Below are 18,214 nucleotides of genomic sequence, written 5' to 3' on the forward strand. Positions count from 1 at the left end.
CTGAGTCTCTGTTTTCAATTCTTTGGGGCATATACCTAAAAGTGGAATTGCTAGATTGAGCACATCATAATTCTATGTTTAACTTGAACAGTCATCAAATTGTTTCCAAAGCAGCTACGTCATTTTACATTCTCATTAGCAATGCACAATTTCTACATATCCTCACCAACTCTGGTTATCTTCCTCTTTTTAAATAATAGCCATCCTAATGGGTATAAAGTGGTATCTCATTGCAGTTTTGACTTGCATCTCCCTACTGGCTAGTGATGTTAAGCATCTTCTCCTGTGCTTACTGGCCATTTGTATATCCATGATCTTCTTTGCAGACATATCTATTCACATCCTTTGCCCATATTTTTTAATTTGAGAAAGAAAAAAAAAAAAAAAACACTAGCGGTGGGAGGGGCAGAGGAAGAGGGAGAAGCAGACTCCCTGCAGAGCAGGAAGGCCTACACGGGCTTGATCTCAGGACCCCTGAGACTTGTAACCCACTGACCCACCCAGGTGCCCCTCCTTTGCCCATTTTTGAATTGGGTTATTTTTGAGTTTGTAGTTCTTTATATATTCTGGATTTTAATCACTTATCAGACGCAAGCTTTGCAAATATTTTCTCGTTCCACATTTAGTCTTGCCATTCTCTTGATAGTGTCACTGGATACTTAAAAGCCTTTTACTGTTGAATCCTGAGAGTTCTATATTCTAGGTCTAAGTTTTTTGTCAGATATGTGGTTTACAAATACTTCCAGTCTGTAGCTTTTCTTTTCTTAAATGGGTCCTTCATTGCAGAAGTTTTTAATTTTGATGAAGCCCAATTTATTGATTTGCTTTTAGTATCAGGTCAAAGTACTCTTGCCAAGCCTTAGATCCCAAATATTTTTTCCTATATCTTCTAAAATTGTTATGATTTTATGTTTTACATTTAAATCTATGATCCATTTTGAGTTAATTTTGTATAAGGTGTGAGGTTTAAGTCAAGGTTTTTTTCTTTGTCTATAAATATCCAATTGCTCCAGCACCGTTCATGGACAACTCTATCCTTTCTCCATTGAATGGCTTTTGCATCTTTGCCAAAATCCAATTGAGCATACTTGTGTCTGTTTCTGGGTAGTCTAACCAGTTCCACTGATCTATGTGTCTATCCCTCTGCCAGCACCGCATTGTGTTGATTACTGTAACATATAAGTTATTAAATTTGAGTAGAGTGATTCTACCAATTTCTTTTTCTTTAATATTCCAGTTTGCCTTTCCATATAAATTTTAGAATACTCATGTATCTACAAAAACAAACAAACAAAAAACTTTGCTGAGATTATGAGAGAAACTGTTTCTGACATGCAGTTTGGGAATAATTAATATCTTTACTATGGGTTTTCCAATCCATGAACACAATATGTATCTTCATATATTTTCTCTGATTTCTTTCATCTGTGTTTTGTCGATTTCACTACAAGTCCTACCTATGTTTATACCTAAGATTGTTTTGTTGTGATTGTAAATAGTATTACATTTCTTATTTTGGTTTCCATGTGTTCATTGCTAGTATATTAAAGTATAATCGATTTTTGTCTATTATTTTGTATCCTGAGACCTTGCTGAACTCAGTTTTCTAGAAGTTATTTTGTTGACTTCTTGGAATTTTTAAAATAATTTCTTTAGTTAAAACAAATTACAAAAATCTCATTTGTTTGATAAATTAATAGATTGTTTACTTTGTGCCAGATACTGTTCTAACTACTAGATATGGAGGTTACCAAGAAAATTAGGGTTTCTTGACCATGTCATGGAGCTTAGATTCTAAAGGAAAGATAAGGACTGCAATCAAATTGTCTTCATATCAGTACCATCAAATAGGCATTAACTCTCTCTTATATATGGTAGACTCAGCTGGAGACAGCGTTCTGCCCCAGGAATCACAATGCAAGTTACTATCCTTTCTAGGAGGCATCCTACTAACCCACCTCACACTTCCTCAGACCATCTCCCTGTAATTAAATAACAATTCTTAACTATGGTTAAGTACTATAAAGAAAAAAACAAGAGTAACACAATAGAACAGTACATCATCTAGAACTGACTCTGTGAGGAAGTGACTTTTTTTTAATCTTCTCATCCCTTTTTTAATTTAAATTCAATTAATTAACATGTATTACTAGTTTCAGAGGTAGAGTCAGTGATTCATCATCAGTCTTCTATAAAACACTCAGTGCTCATTACATCATGTGTCCTCCTTAATGTCCATCACCCAGTTACCCCATCCACCATCCATCTGCCCTCCAGAAACCCTACTTACTTCCTTTCAAAGTCTCTTATGGTGGCACCCGGGTGTTTCAGTGGTTGAGCATCTGCCTTTGGTCCAGGAGGTGACCCCCAGGTCCTGGGAGCAAGTCCCACATCAGGCTCCCTGCATGCTTCTCCCTCTGCCCATGTCTCTGCCTCTCTCTCTCTCTCTCTCTCTCTCTCTCTGTCTCTCAAGAATAAAATCTTTTAAAAAAAAAAAGTACATGAACATAAACGGCATAAAGTGATTATTAGTAATTATTCACAAGATGATTAATCACAGCTTTTTCTAATCTCCACAATGAGTTTGCTTTTGATTCTATAGGGAGATATAAATATCCCAGGAACGATCTCCTGCGGAAAGAGAACTTCATCGTGATGCTATGCAGTTGGCCAACTCTTTCCTCTCTGCCTATCACAAACATAAACACACGTATATTTTTCACCTGACAGCTATTTACTTAACCTGTCATGCTTCCATCACCTTATCTATAAAACATAGTCACTAATGTCTACTTCCAAAGTCTGTTTTGAGAACTAAGGATAACTATAACTATATTGAGATAACTATATATAACTATATTGAGACCCAGGTAAATAGAGGGTATTTAATAAATTATAATTCCCTATCATGAGCTTTTTCCTTTTCTCCCCCATCACTTAGATCCCACTTCTAGATATTTATAATACCATTTAATTCATGACTAGGGTCTTAGGGGAAATTTTTACAAAATTTTAAAGCCTATAGCAATAGCACCTATTAATTCAATGATTAGTGGCATAACACACTTATGTGTTTAAGATATTGAACAAGAACATGGTACTGTGACTTTTAGTTGTGGCACAACATCAATTATGTAAAGTTACACACTTTCAAATGAAATCTTGTAACAGCAGAAGAGCATATTGTGCACATTTTTGTACCAATGGCAAAATCGGAAAACATGCTTTGAATATTTTAGCATAGAAAGTAGGAAATGTTTTAATTCACGTATCTATCACTCAAGAAGTACTTTAAGAATACTGAGTCATGGTGCTTTGGAAGCTACACTATGTGTATTACGCAGACATGGTATTTTACAACACTGAATTTCTCAAGACATAATACTAACAGAAAGAAATATTATTACTGATTCAAAGTAACGTGTTAGGCTTTTAACTAACCAAGATCTTCGTCCTGCCCGTCTCAGAGCAGTTACCCTACTGCTGTTACTCAGCAACCTTCAGAGATCTTCCCAATCTCCGGCCCCCCAACCCCGGTCCCCCCATTCATTCCTCCTCGGTAGTTTCTACAGCATCGTCTTCCGGTGGGACACCAGTCCCAGGAAAAGTCCAACTTTTCTCTGTAGTTTTACTATGTGAAAAGTTCCAGAGCTATCCCTGTGCTCCGGCATGATGTCTTTTAGAGCCACCAAATGCCTTATTTCTCTTTTGCCTCCAATTTCTTGCCGCAAAACTCGGTCTCAAGCTTCCTCTGCTCAGCTCCATATTGAACACATCCGGGTGCTCACTGTGTCAATCGGCAGAAGCAAAACAATACGTAGCAAAGTAAACCCCTTACAATGTTCTTTTTTTAAAAAAGATTTTACGTATTTATTCATGAGAGACACAGAGAGGGAGAGGCAGAGACCCAGGCAGGGGGAGAAGCAGGCTCCATGCGGTGACCTGATGCGGGACTCGATCCCGAGACTCCAGGATCACGCCCTGGGCCAAGGCAGCGCTCAACCGCTGAGCCCCGCGGGCTGCCCTGGCTCATTTTCCTCTTGGAAAATGTTTCTATCTATTCTCTCTCAAACCATCTCAGTTTTATCATTATCACGGGCCATTTACGCCTAATTTCACAACTATCCTGGCCAAACCTCCACGGGGCTGTAATCACGCAACTTTTTTCCCAATTTACAGGCCTCTGGTTAAAGTCCGCCCTCTCAGTGTAAATGTTTGGAAGGGACTTGAAAGAACCAGCACGACTGCGGCTGTCCACCGCACCGCCCTCAGGGACGCCCTCAGGGACGCTGGAGACTCCCCCAGAGACGCCTCCAGAGACGCCCCCACAGACTCTGTCAGAGACGCCTCCAGAGACGCCCCCACAAACTCTGTCAGAGACGCCTCCAGAGACGCCCGAAACGCCCCCAGACTTCTCACTCCCCCAGAGACTCCCTCAGAGACGCCCCCAGAGACTCCCTCAGAGACGCCCCGAGATTCCCTCAGAGACGCCCCCACAGATTCCTTCAGAGACGCCCCCAGAGACTCCCTCAGAGACGCGCCCCAGACGCCGCCGCGCCCGGCGGCGTCAGGGAGCCGGGTCTGCGGGTCGGTTCACCCGCCACCGCGGTCCGTCGAGCCCGCGCGCCCCCGCGCCGGGCCTGAGCACACCCGCCGGGTCGCTAACCGCCGCCGCGCATGCAGAGCTTCCGGCGGCCGCGACCCCCGCTCACGCCCGGCGGGGACAGGAGGCGGCGGACGCCCGGCAGGCGGGCGGGCAGGGACCGCGGGGCACCGAGAGGAGGCGGCAGCCCGGAGCGCCCGCCCCCCGTCGCCCTCCCGCCCGGGCCCCGGCTCCGAGGCCTGACCCGCCCGAGCGGCCCGAGCCCCAGGCTCCCGCGGGCGCACCGCCGAGCGGCGTCCCCAGGCCCGCCAGGCCCCCAGCTTCGCTCTGCCCGCTCGCACGCCGCTTGCGCCCCTCCCCCGACGCTCGTCTCCCGCTTCCGGAACTTCGGCACCTCCGGGCCCCGGAGTCAGCTGACCTGACCGACCCGCGGCGGCCGGAGGACGCGAGCCCGGGGCCCCTGTGACCCCACACGCGACCCCGGTGACGCGAGCGGCGCCGCGCGACTCCATTGGAAGCGGTCGCGGCTGCGCGGTGGAGCAGAGGCGGGCGGGGCGGGGCCGAGCCCGGAGGGGCGGGGCCTGGTGTAACCTGGGCGGGGCGGGGCGGGGCGGGTACCCCGGGAGGAGGAGCACGGAGGGAGGAGGCAGGCCGGGGGCCGGGCCCGGGGGGCGGGGCTCTCGAGCGGCCTCCGTCCCTCACTTCCGGGTCGCGGACGTCTGGATCCGGGTCACGGGCGTCCGCCCGCCCGTCGTCTCCGGGGCTGACCCGGCCGCTTCGGTGACAGCGGCTGGTGACTCGGCGGAGGCCGGTTACGTCCTGCGGCCGCTGCGCTCGGCCGCCCCGTCCGCCCGCGACGCCGGGCGCGTCCTCCGCCTGCGGCGCGCTCGGGCCCGGCCGGCCGCCGCCGGGGTCCTCCTGGGCGTGCCGTCGGCGCCGATGCTGAGGGGGGCGCGGGCGCGGGGCGGCGGCGGAGCCCCAGGTCGCCGGGCCCCGCCGGCCGCTCGATGCGGCTGCTGAGGCGGCGGCGGCGGTGCCCCGTCCCGCTGCCGCCGCGCTCCGGCCGCGCCTGCGCCGCCGCCCGCGGGCCCCCGCGCCCCGCGACCATGGACAAGATCCTGGAGGGGCTGGTGAGCTCCTCGCACCCGCTGCCCCTGAAGCGCGTGATCGTGCGCAAGGTGGTGGAGTCGGCCGAGCTGTGGCTGGACGGCGCGCAGTGCGCGGCCATGTTCGGGCTGACCACGCGGCTCATCCTGGAGGGCCCCGACCCGTTCCGGCGGCAGGTGGGCCGCCAGGTGCTGGAGGCCTACGCGCGCTACCACCGGCCGGAGTTCGAGGCCTTCTTCAGCCGGCCGTTCGTGCAGGGGCTGCTGCGGCAGGGCTACGGCTCGCTGGGCGGGCAGGACGTGGCCATCCTGGACTACATCCACAACGGCCTGCGGCTGCTCAGGAGCTGCCCGTCGGTGCTGGACCTGTTCGGGCTGCTGCGGCTCGAGGTGCCGCGGATGCTGTGCGAGCGGCCGGGGCCGCCGCTGTGCGCGCGCCTCAGCGACCTGCTGGGCGACTTCGCGCAGTGCATCCCGCGGGGGCAGCCGGCCGTCGCCTTCTGCCAGCAGCTGGTGCGGACCATGGGCCACTTCCAGTGCGCGTCCACGCAGGAGCGGGAGCTGCGCGAGTACGTGTCCCAGGTGACGCGGGTGGGCGGCCTGCTGCAGAGCATCTGGAAGGCCGAGCCCAGCGCGCTGCTGCCCTCCCTGCAGGAGGTCTTCGCCAGCCTGTCGGCCACAGGTAGGCGCCGTCCCGGGCTGCGCGTGGGGCTGCTCGGCCCGGGGCCTTGGGGAGCGCGGGGTTAGGGCCCTGACCCCGTCGGGGCAGCCCGAGGCCTTGGGGAGCGCGGGGTTAGAGCCCTGACCCCGTCGGGGCAGCCCGAGGCCTTGGGGAGCGTGGGGTTAGGGCCCTGACCCCGTCGGGGCGGCCCGAGGCCTTGGGGAGCGCGGGGTTAGGGCCCTGACCCCGTCGGGGCGGCCCGAGGCCTTGGGGAGCGCGGGGTTAGGGCCCTCACCCCGTCGGGGCGGCCCGAGGCCTTGGGGAGCGTGGGGTTAGGGTCCTCACCCCGTCGGGGCGGCCCGAGGCCTTGGGGAGCGCGGGGTTAGCGCCGTCACCCCGTCGGGGCGGCCCGAGGTGCCTTGGGGAGCACGGGGTTAGGGCCCTCACCCCGTCGGGGCGGCCCGAGGCGCCTTGGGGAGCGCGGGGTTAGGGCCCTCACCCCGTCGGGGCAGCCCGAGGCCTTGGGGAGCGCGGGGTTAGGGCCCTCACCCCGTCGGGGCAGCCCGAGGCCTTGGGGAGCGCGGGGTTAGCGCCCTCACCCTGTTGGGGCGGCCCGAGGCCTTGGGGAGCGCGGGGTTAGGGCCCTGACCCCGTCCGGGCGGCCCGAGGCGCCTTGGGGAGCGCCGTGTTCCCGCCCTCACCCCGTCAGGGCGGCCCGAGGCCTTGGAGAGCGCGGGGTTAGGGCAGTCACCCCGTCTGGCGCTCAGTGAGCCTTAGGGAGCGTCGATGTTAGTGCCCTCACCCCGTTGGCTGTGCTGAAGCGCCTTGGGGAGCTCGGATGTTAGGGTCGTCACCCCGTCGTGGTGGCCCGAGTCCTTGGGGAGCACGGATGTTCGCACCTTCACCCCGTCAGCTGCCCTGAAGCTCCTTAGGGAGCACGGATGTTAGGGCCCTCACCCCGTCGGCCGCCCTGAAGCACCTTAGGGAGCACGGTGTTAGCACCCTCACCCCGTCGGGCGCCCCGTGCACCTTAGGGAGCACGGATGTTAGCGCGTCATCCCGTGGGCCGCCCTGAAGCACCTTAGGGAGCACGGTGTTAGCACCCTCACCCCGTCGGGCGCCCCGTGCACCTTAGGGAGCACGGATGTTAGCGCGTCATCCCGTGGGCTGCCCTGAAGCACCTTAGGGAGCACGGTGTTAGCACCCTCACCCCGTCGGCCGCCCCGTGCACCGTAGGGAGCACCGTGTTAGCGCGTCACCCCATCGGGGGCCCGCAGCCGCGAGCAACGGCAGCAGTAAGCGGCTTGGTGCCGCGCAGCGGAGCGCGTAGGCCCCGAGGACCCTGGCCGCCCGTCTGGCTGCCCCTCCGCCCTCCGCCGCCGGGGGGGACGCCGGGTGCAGGGGGGACACGGGCGGGGGTGACGGGGCGGTGACGGCTGGGGTACGACCTCGCCCGGCGGCCGCCCCTCGGGATGTGCGGAGGACTCCGACCTGCACCCCGGTGCCTGCTGGACCCCGAGCTGTGGGCGTGGAGGCGGGGAAACGCCCAGAGCTGCGCCTGCTCCGCCTGGTGACCGTCGCCCGCGGCCGTCTGGAGCTAGATCTGCGAGCGGGTCCTGACCTTGGGAGCCAGGAGTAGGGCTGGGGGCAAGCGCCGTGCGTTCTGCTGCGCCCAGTGTGTGTAGGAAGATCCACCAGCCGTGTGTCCTCACATCTGACGGGGTTTTAAATTGTGATTTTTCTTGTGTTCCCTGTGTTGCTCGAACTGTTAGATTCCCCCAGAACTTTTTCAGCAGTAGCAGTAAAGGTGCTTGCCTTGAGTTTGCTTGATGATTATATAGTTTAAGAAAAGTTCCCTCAAAATTAACCTTAATTTCTACTTCTTTCAGAGATTTTTGAGGGAGCCTTAGAGCAATGTGCTGCTACTGTAATTACTAGTCATCAGTTACTATGGAAGGTCTGAAGTGGGGATTTATAAGGATACCTTGAATGTGCTTTCTAACTACTGACTTACAAATGAGTATTTTAACATAACAGTGACTTAATATTAAATAATGCAAGAAAATAAAGTCGTTTATGGACTAAATACAGTGAGAGTGAACAACAGCTTTCATATTCCAGCAGTGTTCTCTATAATGAGCCATCATTGCTACCCACCCTTCGACTCATTTCTGCAATTTAATGTTGCTTGTATGTTAGAGTCTACCCAACTGTTGCTGCAAGTACTTTTTTTTTCTTTTTGTAAATTATTGTTTCTTTCTAAATAATTCACTTCAACTTTCTTGCCATATTTCTTTTTGTTTTTAATTAAAAAAAACAGATACATCATTTGAACCTTCTGTAGCACTGGCAAGCCTCGTGCAGCATATTCCTCTTCAGATGATTACGGTTCTCATCAGGAGCCTAACTACGGATCCAAATGTAAAAGATGCAAGCATGACCCAAGCTCTTTGCAGGTACTTCTTCATGACACTATAGATGGTTTTGTAGATTTGGGAGGAGGAGCTATGTTGCGGTATTTTGTGAGTAATGAAAAACTTAGTTGTTTAAAACTGAAATCATAGAATCAAATACATATTCTCCAAATTAATGGGAATGAATTATTTGCCTTACTATATAGGTTTGACAGGCATCCTAGTAATTCAAAGTCCATTTTTAGTTCGGCTTTTTTTAATTCAAAAATATATATGTATACACTTACTGTACAGTAAGGAGTTGGTTGGATTATCAATATATTTAATTTCCTTAGTCATTATGGTTTCTTGCAACTTGTTTTCTTCTATCGAGGTTTTTTGTTTTTTTAAGCTAAGTACATACTTTTACTTTCTCTTTCAACCAGAATCCCTGGATAATAAATTCTGCCTTTGTCTGTTTAAAATATGCTTTTTCTTCCTTGTTTTTCAGTAGATGATTTGGTAAGATACAGAATTCTAATTTGGTAGTCATTTTCTCTTAGCATTTTGAAAATAATACCACATTGCCTTCTGGCATTTATTGTTGCTGATATAGAGTCTGCTGTCAATCCAACTGTCATTACTTTGGGAGTAGTTAGGCTTTTCTGGTAATATTTGTGTCTCTCCTTGATGTTTTTCAGTTAATTGTTATATTTCTGGGCATAAACAATATCATTTATCATTCTCAGCATTTTCATGTGTTTTTTTTTTTTAATTCACTTGTTCATTTATTCAAAATCTATTTACGGGGGATCCCTGGGTGGCTCAGTGGTTTAGCGCCTGCCTTTGGCCCAGGGTGTGACACCGGAGTCCCGGGATCGAGTCCCACATCGGGCTCCCTGCATGGGGTCTGCTTCTCCCTCTGCCGGTGTCTCTGCCTATCTCATGAATAAATAAAATCTTTAAAAAATAAATAAATAAATAAATAAATAGTGTAAATGAACAATGAAAACTTTACATAAAGACTTGGAAATTTAACCACATAAGAATTGATAAAATGGTAAGAATACAGGGAAAAGGAAAAATAAAACGACAGGCTATATGAAGAAAATCCTAACAACATGGTGTCACAGGATTTCTAGAATTTTAGAACTATGAATACAAAGATATCAAGAAGATGAAAACAAAAATACAGATCACTAAATACGACAAGGAGGTCACCATACATTGAAAAGTAACAGAGATAGAGGCCATACAGCAGGAACAGCATTTATATAGATTTTTCTCCAATATATAAAGCATGTTCACATATCTGTGGAAGTCAGAATGAGCAAAAAGAAATCGAAAGTAATAGTTAAAGCTAAATTGATTCAGTAAATTTAAGAGCACAAGGAAAAAAGGAAAGCTAGAAGGGTCTTTTTAAACACTAGACAAAACAGAGGAAAAGGTGAAAAAAATCCAAGTCAGGCAGAGAGAGACGCAGGCTCCATGGAGGGAGCCCGATGTGGGACTCCATCCTGGAATCCCGGGGTCATGCCCTGAGCCGAAGACAGATGTTCAACCACTGAGCCACCCAGGTGTCCCTGTTCATTTACTTTTAATTTTAAGAAACACTCATATCAGGGCACCTGGGTGGTTGAGCCTCCAGCTCAGGTGTGATGTCAGGGTTGTGAGTTCAAGCCCCACATTGGGCTCCATTCTGGGTGTGGAGGGAAGGAAGGAAGGAGGGAAGGAGGGAAGGAGGGAGGGAGGGAAGGAGGGAAGGAGGGAAGGAGGGAAGGAGGGAAGGAGGGAGGGAGGGAAAAGAAAAAAAGAGAAAAAGAGAGAAAGAAAGAAAAAGAAAAGAAAGGAAGAGAGAGAGAGAGAAAGAAAGAAAGAAAGAAAGAAAGAAAGAAAGAAGAAAGAAAGAAAGAAAGAAAGAAAGAAAGAAAGAAAGAAAGAAAGAAAGAAAGAAAAGACCCATAGTTTAGCTGGAGTATTTATTCTCCTATTGCAAATGTAATCAGACAGGATAATGTTTGTTTTTATCATACTCCACCTTCTACTTCACCATAATATATGTTTCCTTACACATAGCACTTACAGGCTTGAACTGTTGTTTTTTGTAATTCAAAAAATGCAAATACCATATCAGCAACAGGTAAGTAACATTAAAGTATGAAATTGGCCAGATGCAACTGAAATAACAAGGAATGGGGTACACAAGCACCTTCTAAAAGAGAAAACTGATCCTTAACTCCAGTTTTTTTCTTGCCACAAAGAAGTTTGAATTCAGTATTGTTTCTTTTTTCAAAAGAAGCCAGTTTTTTATGTAAAATTTTCCAATTTGTAAAACAGTGGAACAAGGTAAACTTGAGGCTAGATCTAGTCATGAAGGTACCATCTAAAAGTGAAAATTGGTTTTATTCTATACAAGTTAAGAATAAATCTATTATTTTGTCTCCTTTATAATATTGCCAATTTTAATGTTAAGATTTTCAAGTTGCATTCTGTTTTTTAGTTCTAGAAAGAAATGTTTCATTAACTCAACAAATTTGAACTCCTTCTCAGTGCCAAGCCCTGTACAAAGTACTGGGGATCCAAAGATTAAAGATTAAAAAGGAAAAAAAAAAAAAAAAGATCATTGCTCTTAAGCTCCTGGTCTAATAGAGGAAAGAAAATTTCAAAGTGCATAAATTATAACTAGCTAAATGTCTTTTAAATAGTAAGAAATTAACACAATATATCAAGGTTAAGTTCTGTGAAATTCATGTAGTGACCAATACATGGTGAACAATATTAATGTAGTTAACTCTAAAATAACTCATCTTACAATGCCTGTGCCTGAAAGGATTTGGATATGTGCAAGTTAAATCAAATTGAAGCAGAACTGGAATATAATTAAAGAGAAGCTAAAAGCATAACATTTATATGCCAGCAGAGCTTAGTGCAATCACCAGTACTGCTGTTTATTAATTGTGTAACTGTTGACAAATTTCCTAACTTTTCTTACCAATTTGAAAGCAGAAATTGTAACTACTGTTATGTTTTCAGCACTTAACGAAGTAGTTGTTATATAATGGGCACTCAAATATTTGTCGAGTGAACAGCTCCTAAGGCATGTTACTTCTGACTTAAAGTTTTTTTAGGATGATCAGGAGATTGAGTACATTTGGGATAAGGTAAAGGGTAAAGGCTTATGAGATGGGAAGCTAGAAATGGGGAGGAGAGGAAAAAGCTGATGGGTGATTAGGTATCATGAAGAAACATAGCCAAGTGGAATTTTCTACTCTGCTCTTAGACCTACGGCCCTGTGTTCTACAGGGTATAGTTTCTTTCTACACTGGTGGTATCATTCCCCTAGGAGCAGAGCCCACAGAGCCAAGGAGATGTGCTCACATATACTCCTTCTCTGAACCGCATCTTTTTTTGTATCCATATTTGTACTTTAAAAATATGCAGCATTGGGACGCCTGGGTGGCTCAGCGGTTGGCGCCTGCCCCTGGCTCAGTGTGATCCGAGGTCTCGGGATCGAGTCCCATGTTGGGCTCCCTGCATGGAGCCTGCTTCTCCCTCTGCCTGTGTCTCTGCCTTTCTCTCTCTGTGTCTCTCATGAATAAATAAATAAAATAAAATCTTTAAAAAAAAATGCAGTATGTCCTAACATGATATTTTTTTTTAAACAAGAACAATTTTTAAAAGTCTTACTGGCACTTTTTTTTTCCTTTAATTGAATAGTATCTCAGATCTTTCTGTGTTAGATCCGCACAGATAGATTCATAAAGATCCAACTCATTCTTTAAAATTCTACATAATGTTCCATAGTATATTTAGCCCTTATTTTTTTTTAAAGACCTCATTTATTTATTCATGAGAGACACAGAGAGAGGCAAAGACATCGTGAGAGCAAGCTCCCCATGGGGAGCCTGATGGGGAGCTCAATCCCAGGACCCCAGGATCACAACCTGAGCCAAAGGGAGACGCTCAACCACTGAGCCACTCAGATGTCCCTAGCCATTCCCTTATTGATAGGTATTTAGATTGTTTGCATTTTTCCAAATCCTAAAGATAGTGCTACAGTGAACTTATTATTCATACACAAATGCAAGTGTCTCTCTACTCCACATATGTAGAGTGTCTACAAACTTTTATGAAAATCAGCTTAAGAACAGTTGGAATATGTGGAACAGCTGTCAGAGACTATTTTGATGATTTATGACCGAAATTGTTTGAAGAAGGCACCCAGAAAAACAAGAAGGGAAATAAGATATGTGTGGGGAACACTGGGAACATACAGATAACTTGTAGTTAACATGCATTTGGACTTTGAGCCACTCTTAGTATCTGATGGAACATGTAATCTTAAGAGCAAAAGCTTTAAAAAAGATAACACTCCAGTGTTAATATAGTTATAATCATTGTGAAAATAACTATATCAGTTTTGAAGTCGATTTTTTTAACATGTTAGTTGCGCTTTTGGTCATATGTTTTTGTACTTAGTATTTATGTTTGACATTTTCTCCAATTATCTATTTATTGTCACTTACATTGATATTTGGTAGAAAAGAGGTATTCATAATGAGTATTTCCAATGTCCTATATTAACTCATGTAGTCTTCAAATCAGCCATGTAAAATAAACATGTTTATTTATAATCTACAGATGAGGATACTGAGACACAGAGGTTAAGTAACTTACATAGGTATTAGGGACCCCAACTAAAAAATGGTAAGTTGAGATTTTGAAACCAGATCACTCTTGATTTTAAAACCTTTTTCCCCCTACTACTATTTTCTTATGTAATCCCCAAACTTGGATTATTGGATCAAGTAATACGAACATTTGACCCAAATACTTTCCAAAAGAGTTGTACCACTCTTCATTGTGATTGATATTTAACATTGAGGACAGGCTTCATCAGACCTCATATTACTTTGTTTTTATCTCTATTAAACTGTGTTGATACTCAAGAAGAACACTCACTAATTCAATATGAGGCCGTTTAGAGTATTTATAAATCAAGTGCCCCTTGATCTATTTAAAGCATCCTTTTTTGTCTTGGTGTAGTAGGATATTGAAAGGGAGAAAAGACCTATTTCACAATTCAAAATATAGTCTTTTTTAACAGTGCATTTCATATTTAGACTGCAGTCACCATTTTGTTTCTAATAGCTATATTTGAACTGCCCTTTATAGAGTAAATTTGCCTAATGAATTCTAGATACCACTATGTAGCATCAAATTAAAACCGCATTTATGGGGAATGACAACTTTATCAGAAATTCTGTTTCTTGTAATATCTTATGTAAGAAAGTATCAGCTTACAAGATTGGAAACTCTTTGAGTACAAGCATCTGTTATACTCAGTTCTGCATCTTGAACAGGGCTTTTCCTCAAGCAAGCTCAGTAAAGATGGAGTCACAGAGAGTGGTTCTCTACTATAACTTGTTATTCCCCACTAAAAAATGTTGAAAATATTTTCAAGACTGATAGTTTTGGTTTTCAATTTTCAGAATGATTGACTGGCTCTCCTGGCCCTTGGCTCAGCATGTGGATACGTGGGTGATTGCACTCCTAAAAGGACTGGCAGCTGTCCAGAAGTTTACTATTTTGATAGATGTTACTTTACTGAAAATAGAACTGGTAAGTGGGAGTATAAAAATCTCTTAGAATGAATGGTCTTAATCTTTTTATCTTTGGGTAGTCCCCTAATAAAGAATCTAATGTTGAATATATTCTTGGTTTTGAATAATAATTTTAAAATAGAATTTTAAAATGGTATTTAGTGTTGGTAATTAAAATAATTTTGCTATTTTTTAGTATCTAATATGAAAACATATCCCTCCCATTACCTCTTAAATCCAACTAATCAAGGTTTTACCACCATTTTTCTACTAAAACTGTCTTTGATACCAGAGCTTTCCAGTGTTGCTGAACTCCAGAGTTATTTCGCAGGCCTCCTCTCATTTGACCTATCAGCAGCATTTGACACAGTTGATCAATGCCTCTTGAAATACTTGCCTCACTTACTTTTTGTCCTACTTCTCTTGGTTTTTGTCCTAGTTCCCTGGCACCTTAGTCTCTCTTAGCGGATCTAACTTTAGAGAGCTTTAGAGTTTCATTTTTGAGCCATTTTCTACTCAATCCATACTCACAGCATATGTGTCCACTTCTTTAAATAAGTTTCTAAGTTAATGACTGACAGGTATATATTTCTTACTCATTATTTGCCCATGAACTCCATATTCTGTTCTCTTAGATGTCTGCCAGGCTTACTTTTATTTCCTTCCATTTTTTTTATAGTCAGATGTCACCTTTTATATGACACGTTTTTTGAATACCCTAATTAATAGCAGACCCCTTTGCTACTCAGCAGCCCCTTTTCTTTGTACCCTGTTTTCATAGTACTTCTCTCCATATTGCTTTTCATTGTCTACCCACCCTGGAGACAGTAAGCCCTATCAAGTCAGAGATTTTTTTTTTTTTAATCTGCTTCTATCCTCTGCCCAGAACAATGCCAAGCAATAGTAGGTTCTCAATCAGTGTTAAGTGAATCAAATGAAGTGTGGGCCAATGAACAATCACTTTGTAAGCAAGGTTTGATGGGTTTTTATTTGATAAAGGGGTTTTGAGAGTTGTTTAGGCCACTTGATCTCTCATGTTGTTATTCCCCAACTTTCTTTCCCAAAGTTTTTTTTTTTTTTCTTTCCCAAAGTTTAATAACATGTTATGATAAAACTTTTCAGTAAGTTAGTCACATAATCCGTGACTTCGGATAGTCACATAATATTTTTGGTCCAAGGAAAGTAATCACTGATTGGATTTATGTTTCCCCTACAAACTCTTAATGTGGATGTCTTGTCATTTTTGAAGGTTTTTAATCGACTTTGGTTTCCTCTTGTGAGACCTGGTGCTCTTGCAGTTCTTTCTCACATGCTGCTCAGTTTTCAGCATTCTCCAGAGGCGTTTCATCTGGTAAGTTAGGGCACAAGCTTTCTACCCTGAAAACCTTTGTGTTAAAATTTTAGTTTAATATGGAGTCACATTTGTATATAGTGAAAAGATTTTAGGTTAGTCCTGAATCTCTTTTCTTATAACTTTATGATTTCTTAAAAAACTGAGGTGATAGGGTTTCCCTCCAAAGAGTATATTTTCAGAATATTTTGAGTCTCCCCAAAACTGTTCCACTTGCAACCACTCAGCAATTGAAAGTTATTGCTCTACATGAGAGATGTCACACGTTAGCGTCACTGATGGTTATCTGTTGCACATGTGAACAATGTAGAAGAAAAATGCTGTAGAATTTCAGAAACGTGGAAATAGCAAGTAGTTTTATAGCCCCAGTATTAATGCTTCATCTGTCCCAGCTCATAGCCTACAAATCCTGTTGATTCCACCTTTATTTTTTTTATTCCACCTTTAAAATATATTCAGAACCCTACCACTTTTAATGAGCTACATCACTGATTTTGATTTGATTTGATTTCAGTTCTTTTGATTATCATTCATTACAAGCAGAAATGACAAAATGTTATTTTGAGAATCTGCCCATTTATCTATCTCGTGCATCACAGGAAAGCAGTTCTTTATGTCATTATTTGCTTCCTCCAGGGTCTGATCCTCAGTTTTACAGGACTAGAACCTCATTACACCCACGATATAAATATCTTGGGAATGCTGACCCCATACAAGCAAATTCAAGGGAGATTGATGAAGAAGGGCTGAATTCTAGTTGTTGATTATTTGCCAGAAATATAACTAGTTTCAAAAACCATATACATACGTAGGCTCCTCAGTGCCTCACTGCCACTGAAGGAAAGTCTGCAGTCTTTGTAGAAAGTAATCCTTGTCAACAAGTAATTATATATTGTCACTTAGAATGAAGTATTCTGAGAATTTCTACCGTTAATTGCGTAATTGGTGATCTTGACCATTAGCCAGTAATATCTGTTACACAGAACTCAAAACTTGAGCTGAGATAGCACGTGTAGCAGCCACGTCTAATGAGGTAAATAAAGAACATCAGTTATTTGTGTCTGTCTTCAGGCACAATCATGTATAGGCCATTTGAGAAAAGGTTTATAATCAGAATTTCTAGGAAGGAGATTCTCTAATATAACTTACTCATCCATTCTAATGTTTATTGTTCTTCATACTGAGGACATTTCTTAATCTCTGATTAATCATTTGTCTGATTAGAGTCATTTACTCTAAATCTCTTTCTTTGCTCACAGTTTTTTAAAAGAAGATATCTCCATATGTTATATTGTTTTTTTTTTCTGAAAAAGTTAGAATAAAAATGGTTGACTTTGAAATATTTTCTTATTGAAATATTGATATGAAATCATTTATTTAAGGAGTAGTTAGATCTGAAATTGAAAATTGTCATCTGGTTTAGTAAATTCTAAAAACTAAAATTTAATCATTCCCTACCTACTGTGCATAGCCTGACTGGCTACTCAACTAAATGAACGTGGGCATCTAGTACTGCACTGGTCATGCGGTAGTTAAGTCAACAATAACTCTCACTCAGTGAAGGACTCAGGCTTAGACGTTGTTAAGTATGAGCAGCAATTTGGAATCACCAACATCGTTATTCATTATATGCTTACAGCATTTTAGAGCAAACCAAGATTGATGTTACAGTGAGTGTTATTATAGACAAAAATCGCTTTTCATATGCTTTTTATAAGTGGAAAGAAATTTATTTTAAACAAAGGAAAAATATCAAAGTTTCTGATAAGTTATACACATTTTCTCAAATAGTAACTTAAGTTTAATGAGTATTACAGGAATGTCTACAAATATTTAGATTTGCTTTTTCCAAAAAAAAAAAGAAAAGAAACTTTCAAACATTTAGAAGGTAATTATAGCCTGCTTGTACATAATATCTATATATCCGTGAAGAACTTAGTGTCATTTCTATGTCAGTGTTAATTTTGACCACATGAGATACAGTACTAGACAGCTCTATTATTACCTAATGCAAAGACCAAATCTATGCTAGGGAAGCTTTTGGAAGATTTTGAATTGTCAATTAAGTAATCATTTTTAAAAATTATTTTCTCTTCTCTTCCATTTCTCTTTTCACCTGTGAAGAAACAGAATAACTTTGCATTTCTGATTATTTTAGCAAGAAAGGTATCTGGTAAATATGGCTTTATGGGCAAAATTATAATTCAGCTTTGCTTAGAAATGGAAAGATGAAAGCAGTAGGGTGAACTGATTAGGAACCAATGGTTTCATGATCAAATTAATACCTTTGATGGAGGTAAGATTAAAGAAGGTAGTGCAGAAGCTAAAATGTGACCTTAAGGCCTGAAGCATAGAATCAGAGCAAAATAGCAGTGTTAATTTAAGAATATGATTGTTCTTTCTAGGAGGAAGGAAAGGGAGTTGATTGTGATGTTTCTATAATTGTTGTTATTGCCGTTTGGTGATAAGACCATAGAGTAATAACTTCATTTTTATC

The 18,214-nt window shown here is 44.1% G+C and overlaps 2 protein-coding genes across 2 annotated transcripts in view; both read left to right on the forward strand.

Moving 5' to 3' along the window:
* The first annotated feature begins 4,211 nt into the window (after positions 1–4,211).
* LOC121492753 (proline-rich receptor-like protein kinase PERK2) lies at positions 4,212–5,069 on the forward strand. Its single transcript, XM_041757906.1, has one exon. The coding sequence runs from the start codon at positions 4,212–4,214 to the stop codon at positions 5,067–5,069; it is 858 nt and encodes a 285-aa protein (XP_041613840.1).
* A 210-nt stretch (positions 5,070–5,279) lies between these two features.
* USP38 (ubiquitin specific peptidase 38) overlaps positions 5,280–18,214 on the forward strand; it is a 34,874-nt gene continuing 21,939 nt past the window's right edge. The window contains exons 1-4 of the mRNA XM_041758628.1: positions 5,280–6,391; positions 8,691–8,826; positions 14,256–14,385; positions 15,616–15,717. Of these exons, the coding sequence (XP_041614562.1) occupies positions 5,611–6,391; positions 8,691–8,826; positions 14,256–14,385; positions 15,616–15,717 (1,149 nt within the window). The 5' untranslated portion in view covers positions 5,280–5,610. The remainder of the gene's footprint in view (positions 6,392–8,690; positions 8,827–14,255; positions 14,386–15,615; positions 15,718–18,214) is intronic.

Source organism: Vulpes lagopus, chromosome 6 (assembly GCF_018345385.1).
Source record: "Vulpes lagopus strain Blue_001 chromosome 6, ASM1834538v1, whole genome shotgun sequence".
NCBI lineage: Eukaryota > Metazoa > Chordata > Mammalia > Carnivora > Canidae > Vulpes > Vulpes lagopus.

Bases quoted from the DNA above. Each gene is read 5' to 3' on its own strand.
- LOC121492753 (XM_041757906.1), top strand. From the start codon at position 4,212: ATGTTTGGAAGGGACTTGAAAGAACCAGCACGACTGCGGCTGTCCACC.